Raw genomic sequence first — 24,671 nt, 5'->3', positions numbered from 1 at the left:
TCCCCTACTGCAGATTACATGAGGCTGTTTCCCCTACTGCAGATTACATGAGTCTGTTTCCCCTACTGCAGATTACATGAGGGTGTTTCCCCTACTGCAGATTACATGAGTCTGTTTCCCCTACTGCAGATTACATGAGGCTGTTTCCCCCACTGCAGATTACAGTACATGAGGCTGTTTCCCCTACTGCAGATTACATGAGGCTGTTTCCCCTACTGCAGATTACATGAGGCTGTTTCCCCTACTGCAGATTATATGAGTCTGTTTCCCCTACTGCAGATTACAGTACATGAGGCTGTTTCCCCTACTGCAGATTACATGAGGCTGTTTCCACTACTGCAGATTACATGAGGGTGTTTCCCTTCATTGTGAGATCTGTTCTGGTATTCCTATGGCCTGATCTGGCCTCTGTTCTCTGTTCTGGTATTCACTCCAGACACTTTAGTTCTTTCTTTAGTTAACTCAGATTACACTTCATCTAACCCAGTGGAGAGGAGTTAACTCAGATTACACTTCATCTAACCCAGTGGAGAGGGGTTAACTCAGATTACACTTCATCTAACCCAGTGGAGAGGGGTTAACTCAGATTACACTTCATCTAACCCAGTGGAGAGGGGTTAACTCAGATTACACTTCATCTAACCCAGTGGAGATGTGGTTAACTCAGATTACACTTCATCTAACCCAGTGGAGAGGGGTTAACTCAGATTACGCTTCACCTCACCCAGTGGAGAGGGGTTAACTCAGATTACACTTCATCTAACCCAGTGGAGATGTGGTTAACTCAGATTACACTTCATCTATCCCAGTGGAGATGTGGTTAACTCAGATTACGCTTCATCTAACCCAGTGGAGAGGGGTTAACTCAGATTACACTTCATCTAACCCAGTGGAGATGTGGTTAACTCAGATAACACTTCACCTCACCCAGTGGAGAGTTCAACATGTAGTATCTACAGGATGGCTCTTGTCTAGCTGTGAAACAGTATAAATCACATGGCCACCAACCAATATCCTGTTTGTGTGTGTGTGTGTGTGTGTGTGTGTGTATCTAATGTGATTTATTAGTAGCCTGGCTGGGGGAGGGGACTTCTAGATGAGCTGGTGTGATCAGTATTGATCAGTGAGGGCTAAGGGCTAAATGTGTGTGTGTGTGTGTGTGTGTGTGTGTGTGTGTGTGTGTGTGTGTGTGTGTGTGTGTGTTTACAGACCAATAGTTCATCCACAGAGAAATAGGAAGGAACTACAACATATGAGTTAAAAGGACTTTTCAATATGTTACACCATAGGAAGCCACTATAAGAACTACAACATATGAGTTAACAGGACATTTATATATGTTATGCCATAGGAAGCCACTATAAGGTTAAGATGGCGCCGACAGACATGGTCGCCTCGCTTCGCGTTCTGAGGAAACTATGCAGTATTTTGTTTTTTTATGTTTTATTTCTTACATTGTTACCCAAGGAAATCTTAAGTCTTATTACATACAGCCGGGAAGAACAATTGGATATAAAAGTGATGTCAATTTACCAACATTACGACCAGGAATATGACTTTCCCGAAGCGGATCCTCTCTTCGGACCACCACCCAGGACAATGGATCTAATCCCAGCAGCTGACTGAAAACAACAGCGACGCAGACGGAGCGGTCTTCTGGTCAGCCTTCGCAAACGGGCACATCGCTCACCACTCCCGAGTATACTACTCGCCAACGTCTAGTCTTTTGACAACCAGGTAGACGAAATTCGAGCAAGGGTTACCTTCCAGAGAGACATCAGAGACTGTAACATTCTGTGTTTCACAGAAACATGGCTCTCTCGGTATATGTTGTCGGAATCGGTCCAGCCACCAGGCTTCTCCATGCATCGCGCCGACAGAGATAAACACCTCTCTGGGAAGAGGAAGGGCGGGGTTGTATGCTTTATGATTAACAACTCATGGTGCGATCATAACAACATACAGGAACAAAAGTCCTGCTGCTCACCCAACCTAGAATTCCTTACAATCAAATGTCGGCCATTCTACCTACCAAGAGAATTCTCGTCAGTTAAAGTCACAACTGTGTACATCCCCCCCCTCAAGCGAACACCAAGATGGCCCTCAAGGAACTTCACTTGACTCTATGTAAACTGGAAACTATATACCCGGAGGCTGCATTTGTTGTAGCTGGGGATTTTAACAAAGCAACTTTGAGGTCAATGTTACCTACATTTTATCAGCATATTGATTACACGACACGCAGGGCCAATACTCTTGACCACTGCTACTCTAACTTCCGCGATGCATACATCCTCCCCCGCCTCCCTTCAGCAAATCCGATCACGACGCCATCTTGCTCGTCCCGGCTTATAGGCAGAAACTCAAACAGGATGTACCAGTGACGAGAACCATTCAACGCTGGTCTGACCAATCGGAAGCCACACTCCAAGATTGTTTTGATCACACGGACTGGAACATGTTCCAATCAGCCTCAGTGAACGACATTGCTCTATCTGCTCACTTGGTGAGTGCGTTTATAAATAAGTGCATTGGAGATGTCGTAAGCACTGTGACTATTAAAACCTACCCTAACCAGAAACCGTGGATGGATGGCGGCATTCGTGAAAAACTGAAAGCGCGATTCACCGCATTTAACCATGGAAAGAGGTCTGGTGATATGGCTGAATATAAACAGTGTAGTTATTCCCTCCAAGGCAATCAAACAAGCGAAATGCCGGCACAGCCTGGTACGGCAAATGCACCGCCCTCAACCGCAGGGCTCTCCAGAGACGTTGTGCAGACCGCACCACCATCACTGGGGGCAAACTACCTGCCCTCCATGACACCTACAGAACCCGATGTCACAGGAAGGTCAAAAAGATCATCAAGGACAACAACCACCCGAGCCACTGCCTGTTCACCCCACTACCATCCAGAAGGCGAGGTCAGTACAGGTGCATCAAAGCTGGGACCGAGAGACTGAAAAACAGCTTCTATCTCAAGGCCATCAGACTGCTAAACAGCCATCACTAACTCAGAGAGGCTGCTGCCCACATTGAGATCCGATCACTGGACACTTTAATAAATGGAACAATAGTCACTTTAAACAATGTCTCTAAATAATGCCACTTTAATCATGTTTACATTTCTTACATTACTCATATCACATGTATATACTGTATTGAGACCCAATCACTGGACACTTTAATAATGTTTACATATCTTACATTACTCATATCACATGTATATACTGTATTGAGACCCAATCACTGGACACTTTAATAAATGGATCACTAGTCACTTTAAATAATGCCACTTTAATAATGTTTACATATCTTACATTACTTATATCATATGTATATACTGTATTTTATACCATCTACTGCACCTTGCCTCTGCCAATTCCCATCGTTCATCCATATATTTATATGTACATATTCTCATTCACCCCTTTTTAGATTTGTGTGTATTAGGTAGTTGTTGGGAATTGTTAGATATTACTGCACTGTTGGATCTAGAAGCACAAGCATTTCGCTACACTCGCATTAACATCTGCTAATCATGTGTATGTGACCAATAAAATTTGATTTGATATAAGAACTACAGCTTATGAGTTAACGGACATTTCTATATGTTACGCCACTCTAAGAACTACAACATATGAGTGAACAGGACATATGAAGCTACTATAAGAACTACAACTGTCACGTCCTGACCAGTAAAGGGGTTATTTGTTATTGTAGTTTGGTCAGGACGTGGCAGGGGGTGTTTGTTTAGAGTGTTTCGGGGTTTGTTGGGCTATGTTCTTTGTTAGTCTATTTCTATGTTAGTTCTAGTATGTCTATTTCTATGTGATGTTTATTGGGTGGACCTTCAATTGGAAGCAGCTGCTCGTCGTTGCTTCTAATTGAAGGTCCTATTTAAGAGGGGTGTTTTTCTATTGGATTTGTGGGTAGTTGTTCCTTGTTTAGTGTTTGTTGCACCTGACAGGACTGTTTTGGTTTGTTCTTTGGGGGTTTTTTTATATACGTATTTAGTTGTTTCTCCTTCTTCAAAATAAAAAAGAAGATGAGTATACATATTCCCGCTGCGTTTTGGTCCGATCCATATGACAACAACATATGAGTGAACAGGACATATGAAGCCACCATAGGAACTACAACATATGAGTTAATTGGACATATGAAGCCACTATAGGAACTACAACATATGAGTTAATTGGACATATGAAGCCACTATAGGAACTACATCATATGAGTGAACATGACATGAAGCCACCATAGGAACTACAACATATGAGTGAACAGAACATATGAAGCCACTATAAGTACATGTCTGTTAGTGATTTGTATAAAGTGGTATTTTGGCTGATTAGCATGGTGTTAGAAAGACTCTCAGTCTATCCGGTCAAGGACAGAGGTCATTACTGACCACTTCAGCGTGAAATTACATGTCGTTACGTCATACTTGTCAATCACATGTTCATCGACTCACAGAGCCGAACACTACTAATTAAGTTAAAGATACAATCATTGATTTTATTCTTTAACCACTTTTACGGTGTTGGTTCGTTACAATGGTCTATTTGGATTCTCCTTTCATTGCTTTATTTTTATCTAGTAATTAATGTACCATGATTTACTTACAGGAATTCTCTATAGGGTTATCTGACTTGCCTAGTTAAAGTTTAAATAAAGGTTAAATAAAAATAGAATACAAATAGGGAGTGTAATGGGGAAATGTATGATCACTAAAGTTCATACTCAATTTAGAGGGATTAAGACAATGTAAAGTATATATATATATTCTCCCTTTCTGTTATACACATGATTTCCAGTGTTCTGTTTTGACACTCAAGCTGGGGGTTGATGATCACTAGACTTAAAGGGATACTTCAGGATGTTGGCCCTTTCTCTACCTCCCCAGAGTCAGATCAACTCGTGGACACAGTTTTATGTCTTTGTGTCCAGTATGAAGTAAGAGGTAGTTTCGCAAGCCAATGCTAACTAGCGTTAGCGCAAGGACTGGAAGTCTATGGGTATCTGCTAGACACAGATAAATAAAAATGGTATCCAAAAATTCATCTGACATTGGGGAAGTAGATAAAAAAGGGCCTTAATGCCAAAATCCCAAAGTATCCCTTTAATACTGTCAAGGGCGTCGTAAGGATTGGACCAAGGCGCAGCGGGTAAAGTGCTCATCTTCTTAATTTATTAAAGAAACCACTTAAACAACATAAACAAACGACGAGAACAGTTCCATAAGGCTCACAGGCTATACAGAAAATAACCACCCACAAAACACAAGTGAAAACAATCCCAACTAAATATGGCCTCCAATTAGAGACAATGACAACCAGCTGCCTCTAATTTGAGGTCATTGCCATAAAAAACAACATAGAAATAGAAAACTAGATATACACATAGAAATAGAAAATATAGAACCTAAACCAAAAAACATCGAAACACACAAAACAAACACCCCCTGCCACGCCCTGACCAAACTACAATAACAAATAACCCCTTTTACTGGTCAGGACGTGACAAAAACTGAATGTTATGGATTATTCTGTGCATAGTGATTGACACCAGACTGGACAGAGAACACACTGATAATTCCCTATTGTATTGATGACATCCTATGAACACTGTGTGATTCTGTAGCAGCTGACAGTCACTGCCTTTTCTTCATTTACAAGCAGCTCAGGCTGGTGTTTTTTTATTTATTTATTTAACATTTTATTTAACTAGGCAAGTCAGTTAAGAATAAATTCTTATTTACAATGACAGCCTAGGAACAGTGGTTTAACTGCCTTGTTCAGGGGCAGAACGACAGATTTTTACCTTGTCAGCTCGGGGATTCAATCTTGCAACCTTTCAGTTACTAGTCCAACACTCTAACCACTAGGTTACCTGCCTCTAACCACTAGACTACCTGCCGCCCCTCTAACCACTAGTCTACCTGCCTCTAACCACTAGGCTACCTGCCGCCCCTCTAACCACTAGTCTACCTGCCTCTAACCACTAGGTTACCTGCCTCTAACCACTAGACTACCTGCCGCCCCTCTAACCACTAGTCTACCTGCCTCTAACCACTAGGCTACCTGCCGCCCCTCTAACCACTAGTCTACCTGCCTCTAACCACTAGGCTACCTGCCGCCCCTCTAACCACTAGGTTACCTGCCTCTAACCACTAGACTACCTGCCGCCACTCTAACCAATAGGCTACCTGCCTCTAACCACTAGGCTACCTGCCTCTAACCACTAGGTTACCTGCCGCCCCTCTAACCACTAGGCTACCTGCCTCTAACCACTAGGCTACCTGCCGCCACTCTAACCACTAGGCTACCTGCCTCTAACCACTAGGTTACCTGCCGCCCCTCTAACCACTAGGCTACCTGCCTCCCCTCTAACCACTAGGATACCTGCCTCTAACCACTAGGTTACCTGCCACCCCTCTAACCACTAGGCTACCTGCCTCTAACCACTAGGCTACGTGCCTCTAACCACTAGGTTACCTGCCTCTAACCACTAGGTTACCTGCCGCCCCTCTAACCACTAGGCTACCTGCCTCTAACCACTAGGCTACGTGCCTCTAACCACTAGGTTACCTGCCTCCCCTCTAACCACTAGGTTACCTGCCTCTAACCACTAGGTTACCTGCCTCCCCTCTAACCACTAGGTTACCTGCCTCTAACCACTAGGATACCTGCCACCCCTCTAACCACTAGGATACCTGCCGCCCCTCTAACCACTAGGATACCTGCCGCCCCTCTAACCACTAGGCTACCTGCCTCTAACCACTAGGCTACCTGCCGCCACTCTAACCACTAGGCTACCTGCCTCTAACCACTAGGCTACGTGCCTCTAACCACTAGGCTACCTGCCGCCCCTCTAACCACTAGGCTACCTGCCTCCCCTCTAACCACTAGGCTACCTGCCGCCCCTCTAACCACTAGGCTACCTGCCTCTAACCACTAGGTTACCTGCCGCCCCTCTAACCACTAGTCTACCTGCCTCTAACCACTAGGCTACCTGCCGCCCCTCTAACCACTAGGCTACCTGCCGCCCCTCTAACCACTAGTCTACCTGCCTCTAACCACTAGGCTACCTGCCTCTAACCACTAGGCTACCTGCCTCCTCTAACCACTAGGTTACCTGCCTCTAACCACTAGGCTACCTGCCTCTAACCACTAGGTTACCTGCCTCTAACCACTAGGTTACCTGCCTCTAACCACTAGTCTACCTGCCTCTAACCACTAGGCTACCTGCCTCTAACCACTAGGTTACCTGCCACCCCTCTAACCACTAGTCTACCTGCCTCTAACCACTAGGTTACCTGCCTCTAACCACTAGGTTACCTGCCACCCCTCTAACCACTAGTCTACCTGCCTCTAACCACTAGGCTACCTGCCTCTAACCACTAGTCTACCTGCCTCTAACCACTAGGCTACCTGCCTCTAACCACTAGGTTACCTGCCTCTAACCACTAGGTTACCTGCCACCCCTCTAACCACTAGTCTACCTGCCTCTAACCACTAGGCTACCTGCCTCTAACCACTAGGCTACCTGCCTCTAACCACTAGTCTACCTGCCTCTAACCACTAGGCTACCTGCCTCTAACCACTAGGTTACCTGCCTCTAACCACTAGTCTACCTGCCTCTAACCACTAGGCTACCTGCCTCTAACCACTAGGTTACCTGCCACCCCTCTAACCACTAGTCTACCTGCCTCTAACCACTAGGCTACCTGCCACCCCTCTAACCACTAGTCTACCTGCCTCTAACCACTAGGCTACCTGCCTCTAACCACTAGGTTACCTGCCACCCCTCTAACCACTAGTCTACCTGCCTCTAACCACTAGGTTACCTGCCTCTAACCACTAGTCTACCTGCCTCTAACCACTAGTCTACCTGCCTCTAACCACTAGGCTACCTGCCTCTAACCACTAGGTTACCTGCCTCTAACCACTAGGCTACCTGCCTCCTCTAACCACTAGGCTACCTGCCACCCCGTTTACAGAACATTTGGTCTGAAATGAGAGAAAAAAATATTATGATGATTATTATTACTACTTTCTATTAATTATGCAATAGAAACCATTTTCTTAACCGTATGGATTATGTTGGAAAGTCATTTAATCACTCAAATAATGTACTACTCTTCCACTGGTCTCGTACTGTAATAATCTACTATTGAGCAACACTGCCCTCTATTGACTAACCAACAAAAGTACAACACTAATATACTCATTACAGTAACCAAGTATAAAACATTTCCATTCATTTTCATTGCAGGTTATGGACACATTGTCCAAACTGTCCAGCACAACGATTTCAGAACAAACTGGAATAAAGTAAGTTCTGGTGTTTATTCCAATTTCTAAATCAAATTATGTTGTGTATTAGTACATGTTTTGAGCCGTTACTGATTTTGTGCTTTTCTTTCCAAAAGGCCTTTTCCTTCAGAGGAGAGTCTAGAAGAAGACGAGGACATCTATAACCATCTGGTGGATCTGATTGAGTATGTCTCTCCATACTTCTGTGTTCCCAGTGAGCACAACACCTTTTCAACCAAAAATACACATTTTCAGCGTCTTTTCAACAAAAAAATACACATTTTCAACGTCTTTTCAACCAAAAAATACACATTTTCAACGTCTTTTCAACCAAAAAATACGCATTTTCAACTTATTTTTGTACTGTCTAAATCCTCATGATCTCTCCTGTCTTGTGCCTCTTGACAAATGAGGGTTGTGTGTGTCATTATAGCTAGTGTGATAATGTGTTCCTCCTTCCTGTGTGTGTGACAGTGAGAAAGCTGTGGAGGATGAAGAGGATCTGTATGACTGTGTCTACGATGATGAAGATGGTGGTGAGATCTACGAAGACCTGATGAAGGCTGAGGCTGTTCCTCCTCCTCTGGTTAGTTCTCCCTCTTTCGCTCTCTCTCTCTCTCTCTCTCTCTCTCTCTCTCTCTCTCTCTCTCTCTCTCTCTCTGTTTCTCTCTCTGTTTCTCTCTCTATGTTTCTCTCTGTTTCTCTCTCTGTTTCTCTCTCTCTGTTTCTCTCTCTCTGTTTCTCTCTCTCTCTCTAATTTATATATATATTTCTCTCTCTTTCTCTCTCCTCTCACCTCAACCTTAAGCTGCTGTCTACTCCAGTGTTATGAGTGACACCTATTGTTAGTGGTTGTTGGTTGGAGTTCTGTGTGTCCTTACTCAGGAGGTCAAACACCCCACATATGGTGTCCATGATTTAATGCTGAAGGCTCTGCTTAGACAGCTGTGTTGTGTGTGTGTGTGTGTGTGTGTGTGTGTGTGTGTGTGTGTGTGTGTGTGTAGTCGTTCCAGAAGCAGGTAGAGACGGACATCAGGAGCTGCTGTCTGACAGAGATCAAGCAGACTGAGGAGAAGTACACAGAGACTCTGGACTCCATAGAGAAGGTATTACTGCCAAATACAGTACCTCCCCTATCTCGCTGGTGTTACTGCCAAATACAGTACCTCCCCTATCTCTCTGGTGTTACTGCCAAATACAGTACCTCCCCTATCTCTCTGGTGTTACTGCCAAATACAGTACCTCCTCTATCTCGCTGGTGTTACTGCCAAATACAGTACCTCCCCTATCTCGCTGGTGTTCCTGCCAAATACAGTACCTCCCCTATCTCTCTGGTGTTACTGCCAAATACAGTACCTCCCCTATCTCTCTGGTGTTACTGCCAAATACAGTACCTCCCCTATCTCGCTGGTGTTCCTGCCAAATACAGTACCTCCCCTATCTCGCTGGTGTTACTGCCAAATACAGTACCTCCCCTATCTCGCTGGTGTTCCTGCCAAATACAGTACCTCCCCTATCTCGCTGGTGTTCCTGCCAAATACAGTACCTCCCCTATCTCTCTGGTGTTACTGCCAAATACAGTACCTCCCCTATCTCTCTGGTGTTACTGCCAAATACAGTACCTCCCTGATCTCTCTGGTGTTACTGCCAAATACAGTACCTCCCCTATCTCTCTGGTGTTACTGCCAAATACAGTACCTCCCTGATCTCTCTGGTGTTCCTGCCAAATACAGTACCTCCCCTATCTCTCTGGTGTTACTGCCAAATACCGCCCCTTTCACACTGTATCCTCACAATCCAATTAATACTGAACTATTATGCTCATGACGTTATATAGAATAGTCCCTTATGTAGGCAGATACTATTTACTCCTCGGTAGGGAAATTGAATGACATATTCTGCTATTCTGTCACACGTGCAATGATGTCCAATGGGGAAAAAAACATGTTTAATTGTTTCCAGTAAGGACTTTGTTGTTGTAATATCGCGAATGGACGTGACAGTTTCACCATTAAGGATTCCAGCTTTAGGATTGTTCTGATAAATCACGTATGTTGTACCTGAAGTCATTATTTTCCAGAAACTGCTTTTGCTTCCTCTCCTGTTTTAGTGGAATTATTTGACTAACTCTCTGTTTTTCCCATCCAGTATTTTATGGCACCTCTTACCATCTTCCTGTCCTCGGAGGAGATGGAGAAAGTGTTTGTCAACATTCCGGTAAGCTACAGGACAGAAACCCCAACTACCCACAGTAACTAGGCAAGTCACTTAAGAACAAATTCTTATTTACAATGACGGGCTACCCCAGGCCGAACCCTAACCCGGACAACACTGGGCCAATTGTGCGCTGTCCTATGGGACTCCCAATCACGGCTGGTTGTGATACAGCCTGGAATCAAACCAGGGTCTGTAGTGACGCTTCTAGCACTGAGATGCAATGCCTTAGACCGCTGTGCCACTCGGGAGCCCTACAGATGGTAGAGATGGAGAGCTAGTTCAACCTATAAAACAGGTGGAAAAAAACGGTTGACTTTTCTAGTATTGTTGGCTACAAGTTGTTTACCAGCACCTGGTTTTAGATACACTGCTGTGCACAGGGTTTTCTGTTTCTTAGTAAAACCTGTAGTCCCAAGTCATATGGTCTTTAGGCTGGCATTCTATCCAAACCTGTAGTCCCAAGTCATATGGTCTTTAGGCTGGCATTCTATCCAAACCTGTAGTCCCAAGTCATATGGTCTTTAGGCTGGCATTCTATCCAAACCTGTAGTCCCAAGTCATATGGTCTTTAGGCTGGGATTCTATCCAAACCTGTAGTCCCAAGTCATATGGTCTTTAGACTGGGATTCTATCCAAACCTGTAGTCCCAAGTCATATGGTCTTTAGGCTGGGATTCTATCCAAACCTGTAGTCCCAAGTCATATGGTCTTTAGGCTGGCATTCTATCCAAACCTGTAGTCCCAAGCCATATGGTCTTTAGGCTGGGATTCTATCCAAACCTGTAGTCCCAAGTCATATGGTCTTTAGGCTGGGATTCTATCCAAACCTGTAGTCCCAAGTCATATGGTCTTTAGGCTGACATTCTATCCAAACCTGTAGTCCCAAACCATATGGGTCTTTAGGCTATAGCGCAGCGTTTTGAACTTTACTTTTCAAGGTCATTTACGATTGAGCCGGCATGCACAGCGTTTACCATGAACGCAACCTCTGCAAACTTTAAAAGCTGCATTGTCGACTGTCCAGTTCGCTTCGCTGTGAATCCCAGCCTCACTATGTTTATCATTGTTGTGTTTCAGGCCCTGGTTAAAGTTCACAAGACTCTGAATGTGGCGATACAAGACTCTGTCTGCCATAGAAGTGCCCAGAACCTCTACCAGATTTTCATTAACTACAAAGAGAGGTACCGTACAACTCAACTTGAAGTCTCAGTTTTCTGTCTCATTCCCTTGTTCTCTCGTTCCTTATTCTCTCTCCCTCCTTACCTCCCCTCTCTCTCTCTCTCTCTCTCTCTCTCTCTCTCTCTCTCTCTCTCTCTCTGTCTGTCTCTCTGTCTGTCTCTCTGTTCCAGGTTGCTAATATATGGGAAATACTGTAGCCATGTAGAAACGGCCATCAGTGCTTTGGATGTCATCTGCAAAGACAAGGAAGATGTCCGAATGAAGCTGGAGGTAAAGTCCTCTATGAACTGTCATCGTCAATCTAAATCAGTGGCCAGATAGCACCATCTAGTGTTTGGCATTACCAATTGCATTGTACTGTATTTCATATGGGTTAATTCTCTTAAAAAATACATATACAGTACCAGTCAAAGGTGTGGACACACCTACTCATTCCATGGTTTTAATAGTGAAGACATCAAAACTATGAAATAACACATAACTCATGTAGTAACCAAAAAAGTGTTAAACAAATCAAAATATATTTTATATGAGGTTCTTCAAAGTAGCCACCCTTTGCCTTGATGACAGCTTTGCACACTCTTGGCATTCTCTCAACCAGCTTCACCTGGAATGCTTTTCCAACAATCTTGAAGGAGTTCACACATATGCTGAGCACTTGGCTGCTTTTCCTTCACTCTGCGGTCCAACTCATCTCAAACCATCTCAATTGAGTTGAGGTCGGGTGATTGTGGAGGCCAGGTCATCTGATGCAGCACTCCATCACTCTCCCTGGTCAAATAAAAGTGTTTAACACTTTTTTGGTTACTACATGATTCCATGTGTTATTTCATAGGTTTGATGTCTTCACTATTATTCTACAATGTATAAAATAGTACAAATAAAGAAAAACCCTTGAATGAGTAGGTGTGTCCAAACTTTTAAATGGTACTGTTTGTGCTTTTTTATTACAATGCAGTGACAGTTCACATTTTGTGCATTATCATGTATTTTACATTCAGCAGATTGTACATTATCCAGAGTGGCTTACAATCAGTCAATTGAACTGCATTCAATTCATTTCTGTTTTTTGTTTTCAGGAATGTGCAAAGAGAGCCAACCATGGCAAGTTTACACTGAGAGATCTGCTGGTTGTCCCTATGCAGCGGGTACTGAAGTATCCCCTTCTTCTACAGGTGAGATCTCTTCAGAGAACGACCTTAATTCCACTGTTACCTCAGTAGCAGGACTAAAGCTGCAATACTGACTATCCACAGTGGAGGCACACCCATCCATGTTTTGATCATGGACTAGCTCTGCCCTCCTTTATGTGTGTTCTGACAAGATGCCTTTTGTATGGTAGAAATAAAAGAATGAGAGAGAGAAAAAAACAGACTGAAAAATAGAAGAAAGGAAGAACAACAGAGAGAGAGAGAGAATATGCCCCCCCCCCCCCACAACTACAATAAAACAACCAACAAAAACATGTCACAACTCCTGAAGCTCTGCCGCATGCTGGGTATGTACATGGTCAATGGTAGGCTTTGAGGAGACTCCTATAGTAGGTACACCTATAGCACATCTCTTGGCAGTAGTACTGTAGACTACTTTATCATCCACCTCAACCCAGAGTCTCTCAGAGCGCTCTCAGTCAGTCCACTGACACCTCTATCAGATCACAGCAAAATCACAGTCTACTTGAACAGACCAGTACTCAATCATGAGGAATCAAAGCCAAATGAACTGAGTAATAATAAGAAATGCTATAGATGGAAGGAAAGTAGTGTGGAAACCTACCAAAAAACAATTAGGCAACAACAAATACAATCCCATTTAGACAACTTCCTGGACAAAATGTTTCACTGCAGCAGTAGAACAGAATACTGTGAATTACAGTAACTGGCTTAAACAGTAGACAGTGAGTTACAAAAGTATTGGGGCAGTGACACATGTTTTGCACAAATATCCTACCCCCCCCAAAAAAATGCTAACCTTCCCTGTTATTGTAATGGTGAGAGGTTAGCATGTCTTGGGGGTATGATATAAAATGCTAACCTTCCCTGTTATTGTAATGGTGAGAGGTTAGCATGTCTTGGGGGTATGATATAAAATGCTAACCTCCCCTGTTATTGTAATGGTGAGAGGTTAGCATGTCTTGGGGGTATGATATAAAATGCTAACCTTCCCTGTTATTGTAATGGTGAGAGGTTAGCATGTCTTGGGGGTATGATATAAAATGCTAACCTTCCCTGTTATTGTAATGGTGAGAGGTTAGCATGTCTTGGAGGTATGATATAAAATGCTAACCTTCCCTGTTATTGTAATGGTGAGAGGTTAGCATGTCTTGGGGGTATGATATAAAATGCTAACCTTCCCTGTTATTGTAATGGTGAGAGGTTAGCATGTCTTGGGGGTATGATATAAAATGCTAACCTCTCCTGTTATTGTAATGGGGGTATGATATTTGGGCATCTGTAATTTTCTCACTCGTCATTATTCTCGATTGATTCAGGACTATCCGTAATCATGGTAGTATCCATATTAATGTACAAGTGTTTAGAAACATATTCTATTCTTATTTACAATAAATGTGGCTCCAAAATGACACTTTATTATTTACCATTAATTTCTATTGGGCACAAAAGTATTTGAAACACAACCCAAACAAACAGCAAATGCATCCAATAAGTTTGTAGAGTCACAAGCTTGATGTAATCATTGTGTTCTAGCAATATGGGACCAAATACTACGCTTTTGACTACTTTAATACACATATAATTTAATATGTCCAAATACTTCTGGTCCCCTAAAATGGTACAATTGGGAATTAGGTACAAAATGGGATTTAGGTAGAAAAGTTCTGTAATTTCTAAACTGTTCACCAGCTATGAATGAAAATACCCAACAATTTAAGCTGACAGTCTTTACTTGAACCTCATAGTATAATTTAAAATCCAATGTGCTGGAGTACAGAGCAAAAGCTCTTTTGGAGCACACTGTATTTGACCTCAGCTTCCTTATCAAATCTAAATATTTCAACCAGACAACCTACAAAAATTAACCACAATTCACAAAAGTGGAGACAAATTCGACCCCAATAACTACCATGGGATATGCGTCAACAGCAACCTTGGTAAAATCCTCATGATTATCATTAACAGCAGACTCGTACATTTCCTCAGTGAAAACAATGTACTGAGCAAATGTCAAATAGTATTTTTACCAAAATATCATATGAGAGGCCACTCAGCAAGCTGGTACTGGGGCTCTGTTCACAAACACAAACAGACCCCACAGAGCCCCAGGACAGCAGCACAATTAGACGCAACCAAATCATGAGAAAACAAAAAGATAATTACTTGACACATTGGAAAGAATTAACAAAAAAACAGAGCAAACTAGAATTATATTTGGCCCTAAACAGAGAGTACACAGTGGCAGAATACCTGACCACTGTGACTGTATTTATAGGTTTATTTATGTTCCCTTTCATACTTCAACTACTTGCACGTTGTTACAACACTGTACATAGCTAATAATATAACATTCAAAATGTCTATATTCTTTTAAAACTTTTGTGAGTTTAATGTTTACTGTTAATTTCTGATTGTTTATTTGCCTTTTGCTTATTCCACTTGAGAGAGAGAAAGAGAGAGAGAGAGAGAGCTCAGCCTTCATCAGATCTTCGTAGATCTCACCACCATCTTCATCATCGTAGACACAGTCATACAGATCCTCTTCATCCTCCACAGCTTTCTCACTGTCACACACACAGGAAGGAGGAACACATTATCACACTAGCTATAATGACGCTCATAATACGCTCTTAGAAAAGAAGGTGCTATCTAGAACCTAAAAGGGTTCTTCGGTTGTCCCCATAGGAGAACCCTTTGAAGAACCCTTTTTGGTTCCCTCTGTGGAAATGGTTCTACATGGAACCCAGAAGGGTTCTACCTGGAACTAAAAAGGGCTATTCAAAGGGTTCTCCTATTAGGGACAACCGAAGAACCCTTTTGAAGCCTTTTTTCTAAGAGTGTAGTGTGTTTGAATAGTGTGATATGGCTCCTGCAGCTCTCCTAGACGTCACCACTATAGTCAGCCAATCAGCCCTCTGGCCCTGACTCCTGTAGCCCTCCTAGACGTCACCACTATAGTCAGTCAATCAGCCCTCTGGCCCTGACTACTGCAGCCCTCCTAGACGTCACCACTATAGTCAGCCAATCAGCCCTCTGGCCCTGACTCCTGTAGCCCTCCTAGACGTCACCACTATAGTCAGTCAATCAGCCCTCTGGCCCTGACTCCTGTAGCCCTCCTAGACGTAACCACTATAGTCAGTCAATCAGCCCTATAGTCAGCCAATCAGCCCTCTGGCCCTGACTCCTGTAGCCCTCCTAGACGTCACCACTATAGTCAGCCAATCAGCCCTCTGGCCCTGACTACTGCAGCCCTCCTAGACGTCACCACTATAGTCAGTCAATCAGCCCTTTGGCCCTGACTCCTGTAGCCCTCCTAGACGTCACCACTATAGTCAGTCAATCAGCCCTTTGGCCCTGACTCCTGTAGCCCTCCTAGACGTCACCACTATAGTCAGTCAATCAGCCCTCTGGCCCTGACTCCTGCAGCCCTTCTAGACGTCAGCACTGCGTGAGCGGACAGGTTAGCATTCAGGGGCTAGTTGAAAAGGTGTGGGTTTGTGTGTACGCATCTAGGGGGTTGACATGCGTGACTGGCGGTCAGGTCCTCGCCTCGCCTCACTTCCCTCACCGACTTCCCGCTTTACTCCTCTCACTTCCCCGAGGACCGGGCCTGGCATGTGACAGGCCCCTGATCCGCTCCACTGGAGGGAGCATGCTCCTGGGGCAGGAAGGAGGGAGGTAGCGGAGGTAAGGTTGGGAGGGAGGGAGATAGAGAGGGGGGAGATCAGGGAGGAAAGTCTTTGTCTTCTCCTCCTCCTCTGGCTCAGTCCCTAACTCACTGTAACCAGAATCCATCAATATGCCAGTAGTGTCAGAATGCTTTCTCTCTCTCTCTCTCTCTCTCTCTCTCTCTCTCTCTCTCTCTCTCTCTCTCTCTCACTGTCTCTCTTTCACTCTCTAGCTCTCGTTCCTCTCCATTAATGTCTTTCTGTTCCCTAAACTCACTAGAACTGAGATCCATCAATAAGCTTGTACTATGTGCAGTCCCTGTGTGGGTGGGTGTTAGGACCAGAGGATGAAAAATAGGGTCCTGTCACGTTGCTTGTGATAGTAATGGCCAGATTCAGCTTGAGTGACACCTGGGATTTGAGGAGTGCTAGGCTGACACATACGACCCAGCGGGAGGGGACTGAAGGAGAGGGGAAGTAAGTCATTTAACTGGGCTTTGTGTGTGTGTGTGTGTGTGTGTGTGTGTGTGTGTGTGTGTGTGTGTGTGTGTGTGTGTGTGTGTGTGTGTGTGTGTGTGTGTGTGTGTGTGTGTGTGTGTGTGTGTGTGTGTGTGTGAAGGACATGCATGGTAACCTTCCTTATCCTCCACCACAAGGACAGACAGACGGCCTAGATGTCTTGTTTATGCCACGCCAGCTACAGGAAAGCAATTAAAGCCACGCGCACACACACACACACACACACACACACACACAAATCCTATACTGTACATTACTGTGTTCTTTCATGGAATCCCACCTTTTTATTTCCTATTCAGGATTGTGGTGTTGGTTGTAATTTCCAGGTGTGTGTGTTTGTGTGGTATAGATGTGTGTGTGTGTGTGTGTGTGTGGTATAGATGTGTGTATGTGTGTGTGGTATAGATGTGTGTGTGTGTGTGGTATAGATGTGTGTGTGTGTGTGTGTGTGTGTGGTATAGATGTGTGTGTGGTAGCGTGGTATAGATGTGTGTGTGGTAGCATAGGTGTGTGTGTGGTAGGATAAATGTGTGTGGGGTAGTATAGATGTGTGTGTGTGGTAGGATAGTTGTGTGTGTGTGTGTGTGTGTGTGTGTGTGTGTGTGTGTGTGGTATAGATGTGTCTGTGTGTGTATGTGTGTGTGTGGTAGGATATACAGTGGCAAGAAAAAGTATGTGAACCCTTTGGAATTACCTGGATTTCTGCATAAACTGGTAATCAAATTAAATCTGATCTTCATCTAAGTCACAAAAATACACATTCTTCTTAAACTAATAATACACAAACAATTATACGTTTTCATGTCTTTATTAAACACACAGTGTAAACATTCACAGTGCAGGGTGGAAAAAGTATGTGAACCCTTGGACTTAATAACTGGTTGACCCTCCTTTGGCAGCAATAACCTCAACCAAACGTTTTCTGCAGTTGTGGATCAGACCTGCACAGCGGTCAGGAGGGAGGTAGTGGACCATTCCTCTTTACAAAACTGTTTCAGTTCAGCAATATTCTTAGGATGTCTGGTGTGAACCGCTCTCTCGAGGTCATGCCACAGCATCTCAGTCGGGTTGAGGTCAGAACTCTGAATGGGCCATTTTCTTCAGTTGAAGCCATTCTGTTGTTGATTGACTTCTGTGTTTTGGGTCGTTGTCCTGTTGCATCACCCAACTTCTGTTGAGCTTCAATTGGCGGACAGATAGCCTAACATTCTCCTGCAAAATGTTTTGATAAACTTGGGAATTCATTTTGGAATGAAGGCCCTGAGGCAGCAAAGCAGCCCCAAACCATGATCCTCCCTTCACCATACTTTACGGTTGGGATGAGGTTTTGATGTTGGTGTTCTGTGCCTTTTTTTCTCCACACATAGTGTTGTGTGTTCCTTCCAAACAACTCAACTTTAGTTTAATCTGTCCACAGAATATTTTGCCAGTAGCGCTGTGGAACATCCAGGTGCTCTTTTGCGAACTTCAGATGTGCAGCAATGTTTTTTTTTGGACAGCAGTGGCTTCTTCCGTGGTGTCCTCCCATGAACACCATTCTTGTTTAGTGTTTTACGTATCGTACACAGATGTTAGCATGTTCCAGAGATTTCTGTAAGTCTTTAGCTGACACTCTAGGATTCTTCTTAACCTCATTGAGCATTCTGTACTGTGTTCATGCAGTCATCTTTGCAGGACGGCCACTCCTATGGAGAGTAGCAACAGTGCTGAATTTTCTCCATTTATAGACAATTTTTCTTACCATGGACTCATGAACATCAAGGCTTTTAGAGATACTTTTGTAACCCTTTCCAGCTTCATGCAAGTCAACAATTCTTAATCTTAGATCTTCTGAGATCTATTTTGTTCGAGGCATGGTTCACATCAGGCAATGCTTCTTGTGAATAGCAAACTCAAATTGTCTGTGTGTTTTTTATAGGGCAGGGCAGCTCTAACCAACATCTCCAATCTCATCATATTGATTGGACTCCAGGTTAGCTGACTCCTGACTCTAATTAGCTTTTGGAGAAGTCATTAGCCTAGGTGTTCACATACTTTCTCCAACCTACACTGTGAATGTTTAAATGATGTATTCAATATAGACAAGAAAAATACACTAATGTGTGTGTTATTAGTTAAAGCACACTGTGTTGGTCTATTGTTGTGACTTAGATGAAGATCAGATTTAATTTTAGAACAAATTTATGAAAAAATCCAGATAATTCCTAAAAGTTCACATACTTTTTCTTGCCACTGTGTGTGTGTGTGTGTGTGTGTGTGTGTGTGTGTGTGTGTGTGTGTGTGTGTGTGTGTGTGTGTGTGTGTGTGTGTGTGTGTGTGTGTGTGTGTGTGTGTGTGAATGTGCACAGCAACCTACCAGTGTGTAATGAAAGTGGTAATTGGCGGCAGACCCAGCGGCAGCATAAAGTGACTAAGGGGGTAGTTGAAATTGGTGAGGGTGCAACATGTCTGGGGGTTCTTGCATTGTAATTATATTAAATTCAGCTGTTATTTTACAATGACAATGACAGCCTAGGAACAGTGGGTTAACTGCCTTGTTCAGGGGCAGAACGACAGATTTTTACCTTGTCAGCTCGGGGATTCAATCTAGCAACATTTCTTTTACCGGCCCAACGCTCTAACCACTAGGCTACCTGCTGACCTTATGTGAATGCAAATGTACACACAGCGGTCTTACCAAAATAATGCAAACTAAATGCTGAAAGTAGTATCCTAAAATGGATTTAAGTTTCCCTGTATTAAAGTCCCCGGCCACTAGGAGCGCCGCCTCTGGATGAGCGTTTTTCTGTTTGCTTATGGCCGTATACAGCTCATTGAGTGCGGTCTTAGTGCCAGCATCGGTATGTGGTGGTAAATAGACAGCTACGAAGAATATAGAGGAAAACTCTCTTGGTAAATAGTGTGGTCTACAGTTTATCATGAGATACTCTACCTCAGGCAAGCAAAACCTCGAGACTTCCTTAGATTTCGTGCACCAGCTGTTGTTTACAAATATACATAGACCGCTACCCCTTGTCTTACCAGAGGCTGCTGTTCTATCCTGGCGAAAAAGCGTAAAACCCACCAGCTGTATGTAATTCACGTCATCGTTCAGCCACGACTCGGTGAAACATAAGATGTTACAGTTTTCAATGTCCTGTAGGTAGAATATACAAGCTCGTTGTTCGTCTAATTTATTATCCAATAATTGTACGTTGGCTAATAGGACCGATGGTAAAGGAAGATTACCCACTCGCCGTCTGATCCTTACAAGGCCCTCAGACCTAGTCCCCGATATCTCCGTCTCTTTCTCATGTGAATGACGGGGATTTGGGCCTTGTCTGGTGTCTGGAGTAAATCCTTCGCATCCGACTCGTTGAAGAAAATAATCTTCCAGTACGGGATGAGTAATCGCTGTCCTGATATCTAGAAGCTATTTTCAGTCATAAGAGACGGTGGCAGAAACAATATGTACAAAATAAGTTACCCATAACACGGAGAAACACACAAAATAGCACAATTGGTTAGGGGACCGTAAAACGGCAACCATCTCCTCTGGCGCCATCTCCCTTCACTCTTATAGGATCCCTATTAGTTCCTGCCAAGGCAGCAGCTACTCTTCCTGGGGTTTATTAGGGATCCCCATTAGTTCCTGCCAAGGCAGCAGCTGCTCTTCCTGGGGTTTATTAGGGATCCCCATTAGTTCCTGCCAAGGCAGCAGCTACTCTTCCTGGGGTTTATTAGGATCCCCATTAGTTCCTGCCAAGGCAGCAGCTATTCTTCCTGGGGTCCAAACACATTAAGGCACTTACATCACACATAAAACAAAAGATAAAACAGTACATCATATAACATTATTACACCACTACATATCTACAATACAAAATGTATAATACCACCATACAACAATATTACAATGTATTTGTGTGTGCGTTTGTCTGTACCTGTGTGTATGTCTCTTCACAGTACCTACTGTTCCATAAGGTGTATTTTTTATCTCTACTGCTTGCATCAGTTACCTTATGTGGAGTAGAGATCCATGTAGTCATGGCTCTATGTAGTACTGTGCGCCTCCCATAGTCTGTTCTGGGTTGTGAAGATACCTCTGGTGGCGTGTCTTGTGGGGTATGCATGGGTGACCGAGCTGTTTGCTAGTAGTTTAAACAGACAGCTTGGTGGATTCAGTTTGTCAACACTTCTTAAAAAAACAATTAGTGATGAAGTCACTACTCCTCCACATTGATCCAGGAGAGAATGACATGCATATTATTAATCTTAGCTCTCCGTGTACAATTAAGGGCCAGCCGTGCTGCCCTGTTCTGAGCCAATTGTAATTTTCGGAAGTCACTCTTTGTGGCACCTGACCACACGACTAAACAGTAGTCCAGGAATGACAAAAATAAGGGCTGTAGGACCTGCCTTGTTGATAGTGTTGTTAAGAAGGCAGAGCAGTGCTTTATTATGGACAGACTTCTCCCCATCTTAGCTACTGTTGTATCAATATGTTTTGATCATGATAGTTTACAATCCAGGGTTACTGCAAGCAATTTAGTCACCTCAATTTACTAAATTTCCACATTATTCATTACAAGATTTAGATGAGGTTTAGGGTTTAGTGAATGATTTGTCATATTTAGTACTAACTTATTTCTTGCCACCCATTGTGAAACTAACTGCATCTCTTTGTTAAGTGTTGCAGTCATTTCAGTCGCTGTAGTAGCTGACATGTATAGTGTTGAGACATCAGCATACATCTTATACACTACAAGGGCACTGCGTTCATCCACCTCTGGCCTGCTCGCCTCCCTACCTCTGAGGAAGCACAGTTCCCGCTCAGCCCAGTCAAAACTGTTCGCTGCTCTGGCACCCCAATGGTGGAACAAGCTCCCTCACGACGCCAGGACAGCGGAGTCAATCACCACCTTCCGGAGACACCTGAAACCCCACCTCTTTAAGGAATACCTGGGATAGGATAAAGTAATCCTTCTAACCCCCCCCCAAAAAAAAAGATTTAGATGCACTATTGTAAAGTGGTTGTTCCACTGGATATCATAAGGTGAATCCACCAATTTGTAAGTCGCTCTGGATAAGAGCGTCTGCTAAATGACTTAAATGTAAATGTAATATTAGGCCCAGCCTTTGGAACTTTGGTTTTCCTAGATATGGCTACTATATTTCGATCACTACATCCAATGGATTTGGATACTGCTGTAAAGCTAATTTCTGCAGCATTAGTAAAGATGTGATCAATAAATGTTGATGATTTCATTCCTGTGCTGTTTGTAACTACCCTAATAGGTTGACTGGCAACCTGAACCAGGTTACAGGCATTGGTTACAGTTTGAAGCTTTTTCTTGAGTGGGCAGCTTGATGAATGCCAGTCAATATTGAAATCACTCAGAAAATATGCCTCTCTGTTGATATCACTCACATTACTAAGCATTTCACACATGTTATCCAGATACTGACTGTTAGCACTTGGTGGTCTATAGCAGCTTCCCACCAGAATGGGCTTTAGGTGAGGCAGATGAACCTGTAGCCATATTACTTCAACAGTATTTAACATTAGATCCTCTCTAAGCTTTACAGGAATGTGGTTCTGAATATAGACCGTGACACCATTGGCATGTCTGTCTTTTCTTTAGATTTTATAACCATGTATTGCTATCACTGTAGTCAGAATATCAGTGTCATCTGTTACTAGCAAGTTATTGATTTCACGAACCTTGTTTCTTAGGCTACATATGTTAACGTGGGCTATTTTTAGCACTTTTATGGGAAGCTGGATTGTTTTTATTACTTTACTGAGAAGCTTATCAGCAGTAGACATGCTCATGTTATTTATATTGGAGCTGATAGTGCAGGGTGAGCTGCACACCGTGGATTTTCTCCTAGTGCACATCGCCTCAGTGCTAACAGTATAACTCTGGTAGATAGGCACATGATTACTGCATACAATAGCTGTAGGATCAACACAGATATTCAGGGCAATCAGGGGACATACGTTAAGTTACTTTCATTGTGTCTGCCAACGTCCCTGGAATAATGTACATTTGCTGCAGCATTTTGACAACTCAGTAACACAATGGAAGGGATTAACTGAGCTGTTCTTGGGGGTCATTGATAAGTCACTGTCTCAATGCAGCCTTGAAAAGCCAAGATGATTTGGATGAACTCATTCCTGTAAAAAATCTTCTGTTTCCAGAAGTTATCGAAGTTATCTATAAAAATTATTCCAACAGAGCTACAGTAATCTTTTAGCCAGGTGTGTAATGCCAGTAGCCTGCTGAATCTTTCACACCCGGGTCCCAATGATGGTACCGGACCTGAAATAATTGTCCGAGACATTAAAACGGGTGTGATGGGTCCTCTCCATCTGGTCTTGGTCAGTACCCGTGCTGCAGCATTCTGTATGTTTTGCAGTTGACCAATGGCTTTCTTGCGTAGACCAGGTTTTTACCTGGTATTTTATATGTTTATTGCCCGTGCGGCTAAATTCTGTCTCTGTGCTTTGGCTCCAACAATAAGTACCTCGGTCTCGTCTTGATTTAGCTGGAGGAAGTTGTGAGCCGTTCAAGTATTTAAATCACTAATACAGTCTAATAATTTATCCGTGGAGCTAAAATCCTCTGGTGACACAGAAATGTAAAGTTGTGTATCATCTGCGTAGCAGTGAAAATCAATGCCAAGAGGGTAACATATATAAACTGAACAGTACAGTATTCACTTAGCCTACTACAGATAAGTGTTTTTCCTGCTTTTTATGGAGACCCGAAAAGGTCATACCTAACCAGTGGCTTACCATAGCCCCCCTACACATTCCGCGCTGTGCTCTATCCATTGTGCTAACACAGTGCAGCGGAGATTCAGATTTTGCGCCAACCTGTCACTCGATCATTTTTAAAACTTTTTTGGCTATTTTTATATAAGGATATAAAACTAAAACTGAGGGAGCACAACTTTCAATTCAGGGAGCTACGCCCCCTTTTTCCCCCTTGTGGAGCCGGGTGTAACAGTGTAGGTTCCGTCCCTCTCTTCGCCCCAACCTGGGCTCAAACCAGGGACCCTTGCACACATCAACAACTGACACCCACGAAGCATCGTTACCCATCGCGCCACAAAAGCCCCTGCAACGCAAGGGGAAACCCTACTTCAAGTCTCAGAGCGAGTGACGTCACTGATTGAAACGCTATTAGCGCGCACCACCGCTAACTAACTAGCCATTTCACATCGGTTACACGGGCCCCATTAGCGATCACTTTGTTTGGTTGTCCTTGTTTATTTCTCTATCTCTGAGGTATTAAATGAGAAGAAACATCTCCTCATAAATGTCAAACAACACAATATCACCTGATAAACGCAGCACATTTATAGCGTGGTAGAACCTTGGTTAACACTGTGTGTCTATGATGTTGATCAGTAGCTGAACTGTCAGGCAGAGAGTGATGAGAGAATGCCTAATGCCTACCTGTCATCTCTGCTTTGCTCACTCCTGTCTGGGCTTCTCTCAGGACTCCTGTCTAGGGGTCCTGTCTGGGCTTCTGTCTGTGCTTCTCTCAGGACTCCTGTCTGGGCTTCTCTCAGGACTCCTGTCTAGGGGTCCTGTCTGGGCTTC

At 43.5% G+C, this 24,671-nt stretch overlaps 1 protein-coding gene across 2 annotated transcripts in view; it reads left to right on the top strand.

Moving 5' to 3' along the window:
• LOC115195356 (guanine nucleotide exchange factor VAV3) overlaps positions 1-24,671 on the top strand; it is a 156,882-nt gene that overhangs the window by 58,013 nt on the left and 74,198 nt on the right. For both annotated transcript variants that reach the window (XM_029755143.1, XM_029755144.1), the window contains exons 3-10: positions 8,280-8,338; positions 8,437-8,505; positions 8,795-8,906; positions 9,325-9,426; positions 10,469-10,537; positions 11,614-11,717; positions 11,886-11,985; positions 12,795-12,890. In XM_029755143.1, coding sequence (XP_029611003.1) covers positions 8,280-8,338; positions 8,437-8,505; positions 8,795-8,906; positions 9,325-9,426; positions 10,469-10,537; positions 11,614-11,717; positions 11,886-11,985; positions 12,795-12,890 — 711 coding nt within the window. The remainder of the gene's footprint in view (positions 1-8,279; positions 8,339-8,436; positions 8,506-8,794; positions 8,907-9,324; positions 9,427-10,468; positions 10,538-11,613; positions 11,718-11,885; positions 11,986-12,794; positions 12,891-24,671) is intronic.

Source organism: Salmo trutta, chromosome 6, assembly GCF_901001165.1.
Source record: "Salmo trutta chromosome 6, fSalTru1.1, whole genome shotgun sequence".
NCBI lineage: Eukaryota > Metazoa > Chordata > Actinopteri > Salmoniformes > Salmonidae > Salmo > Salmo trutta.
The sequence above is the reverse complement of the archived record's forward strand: the minus strand, read 5'-3'. Positions and strand labels throughout refer to the sequence as shown.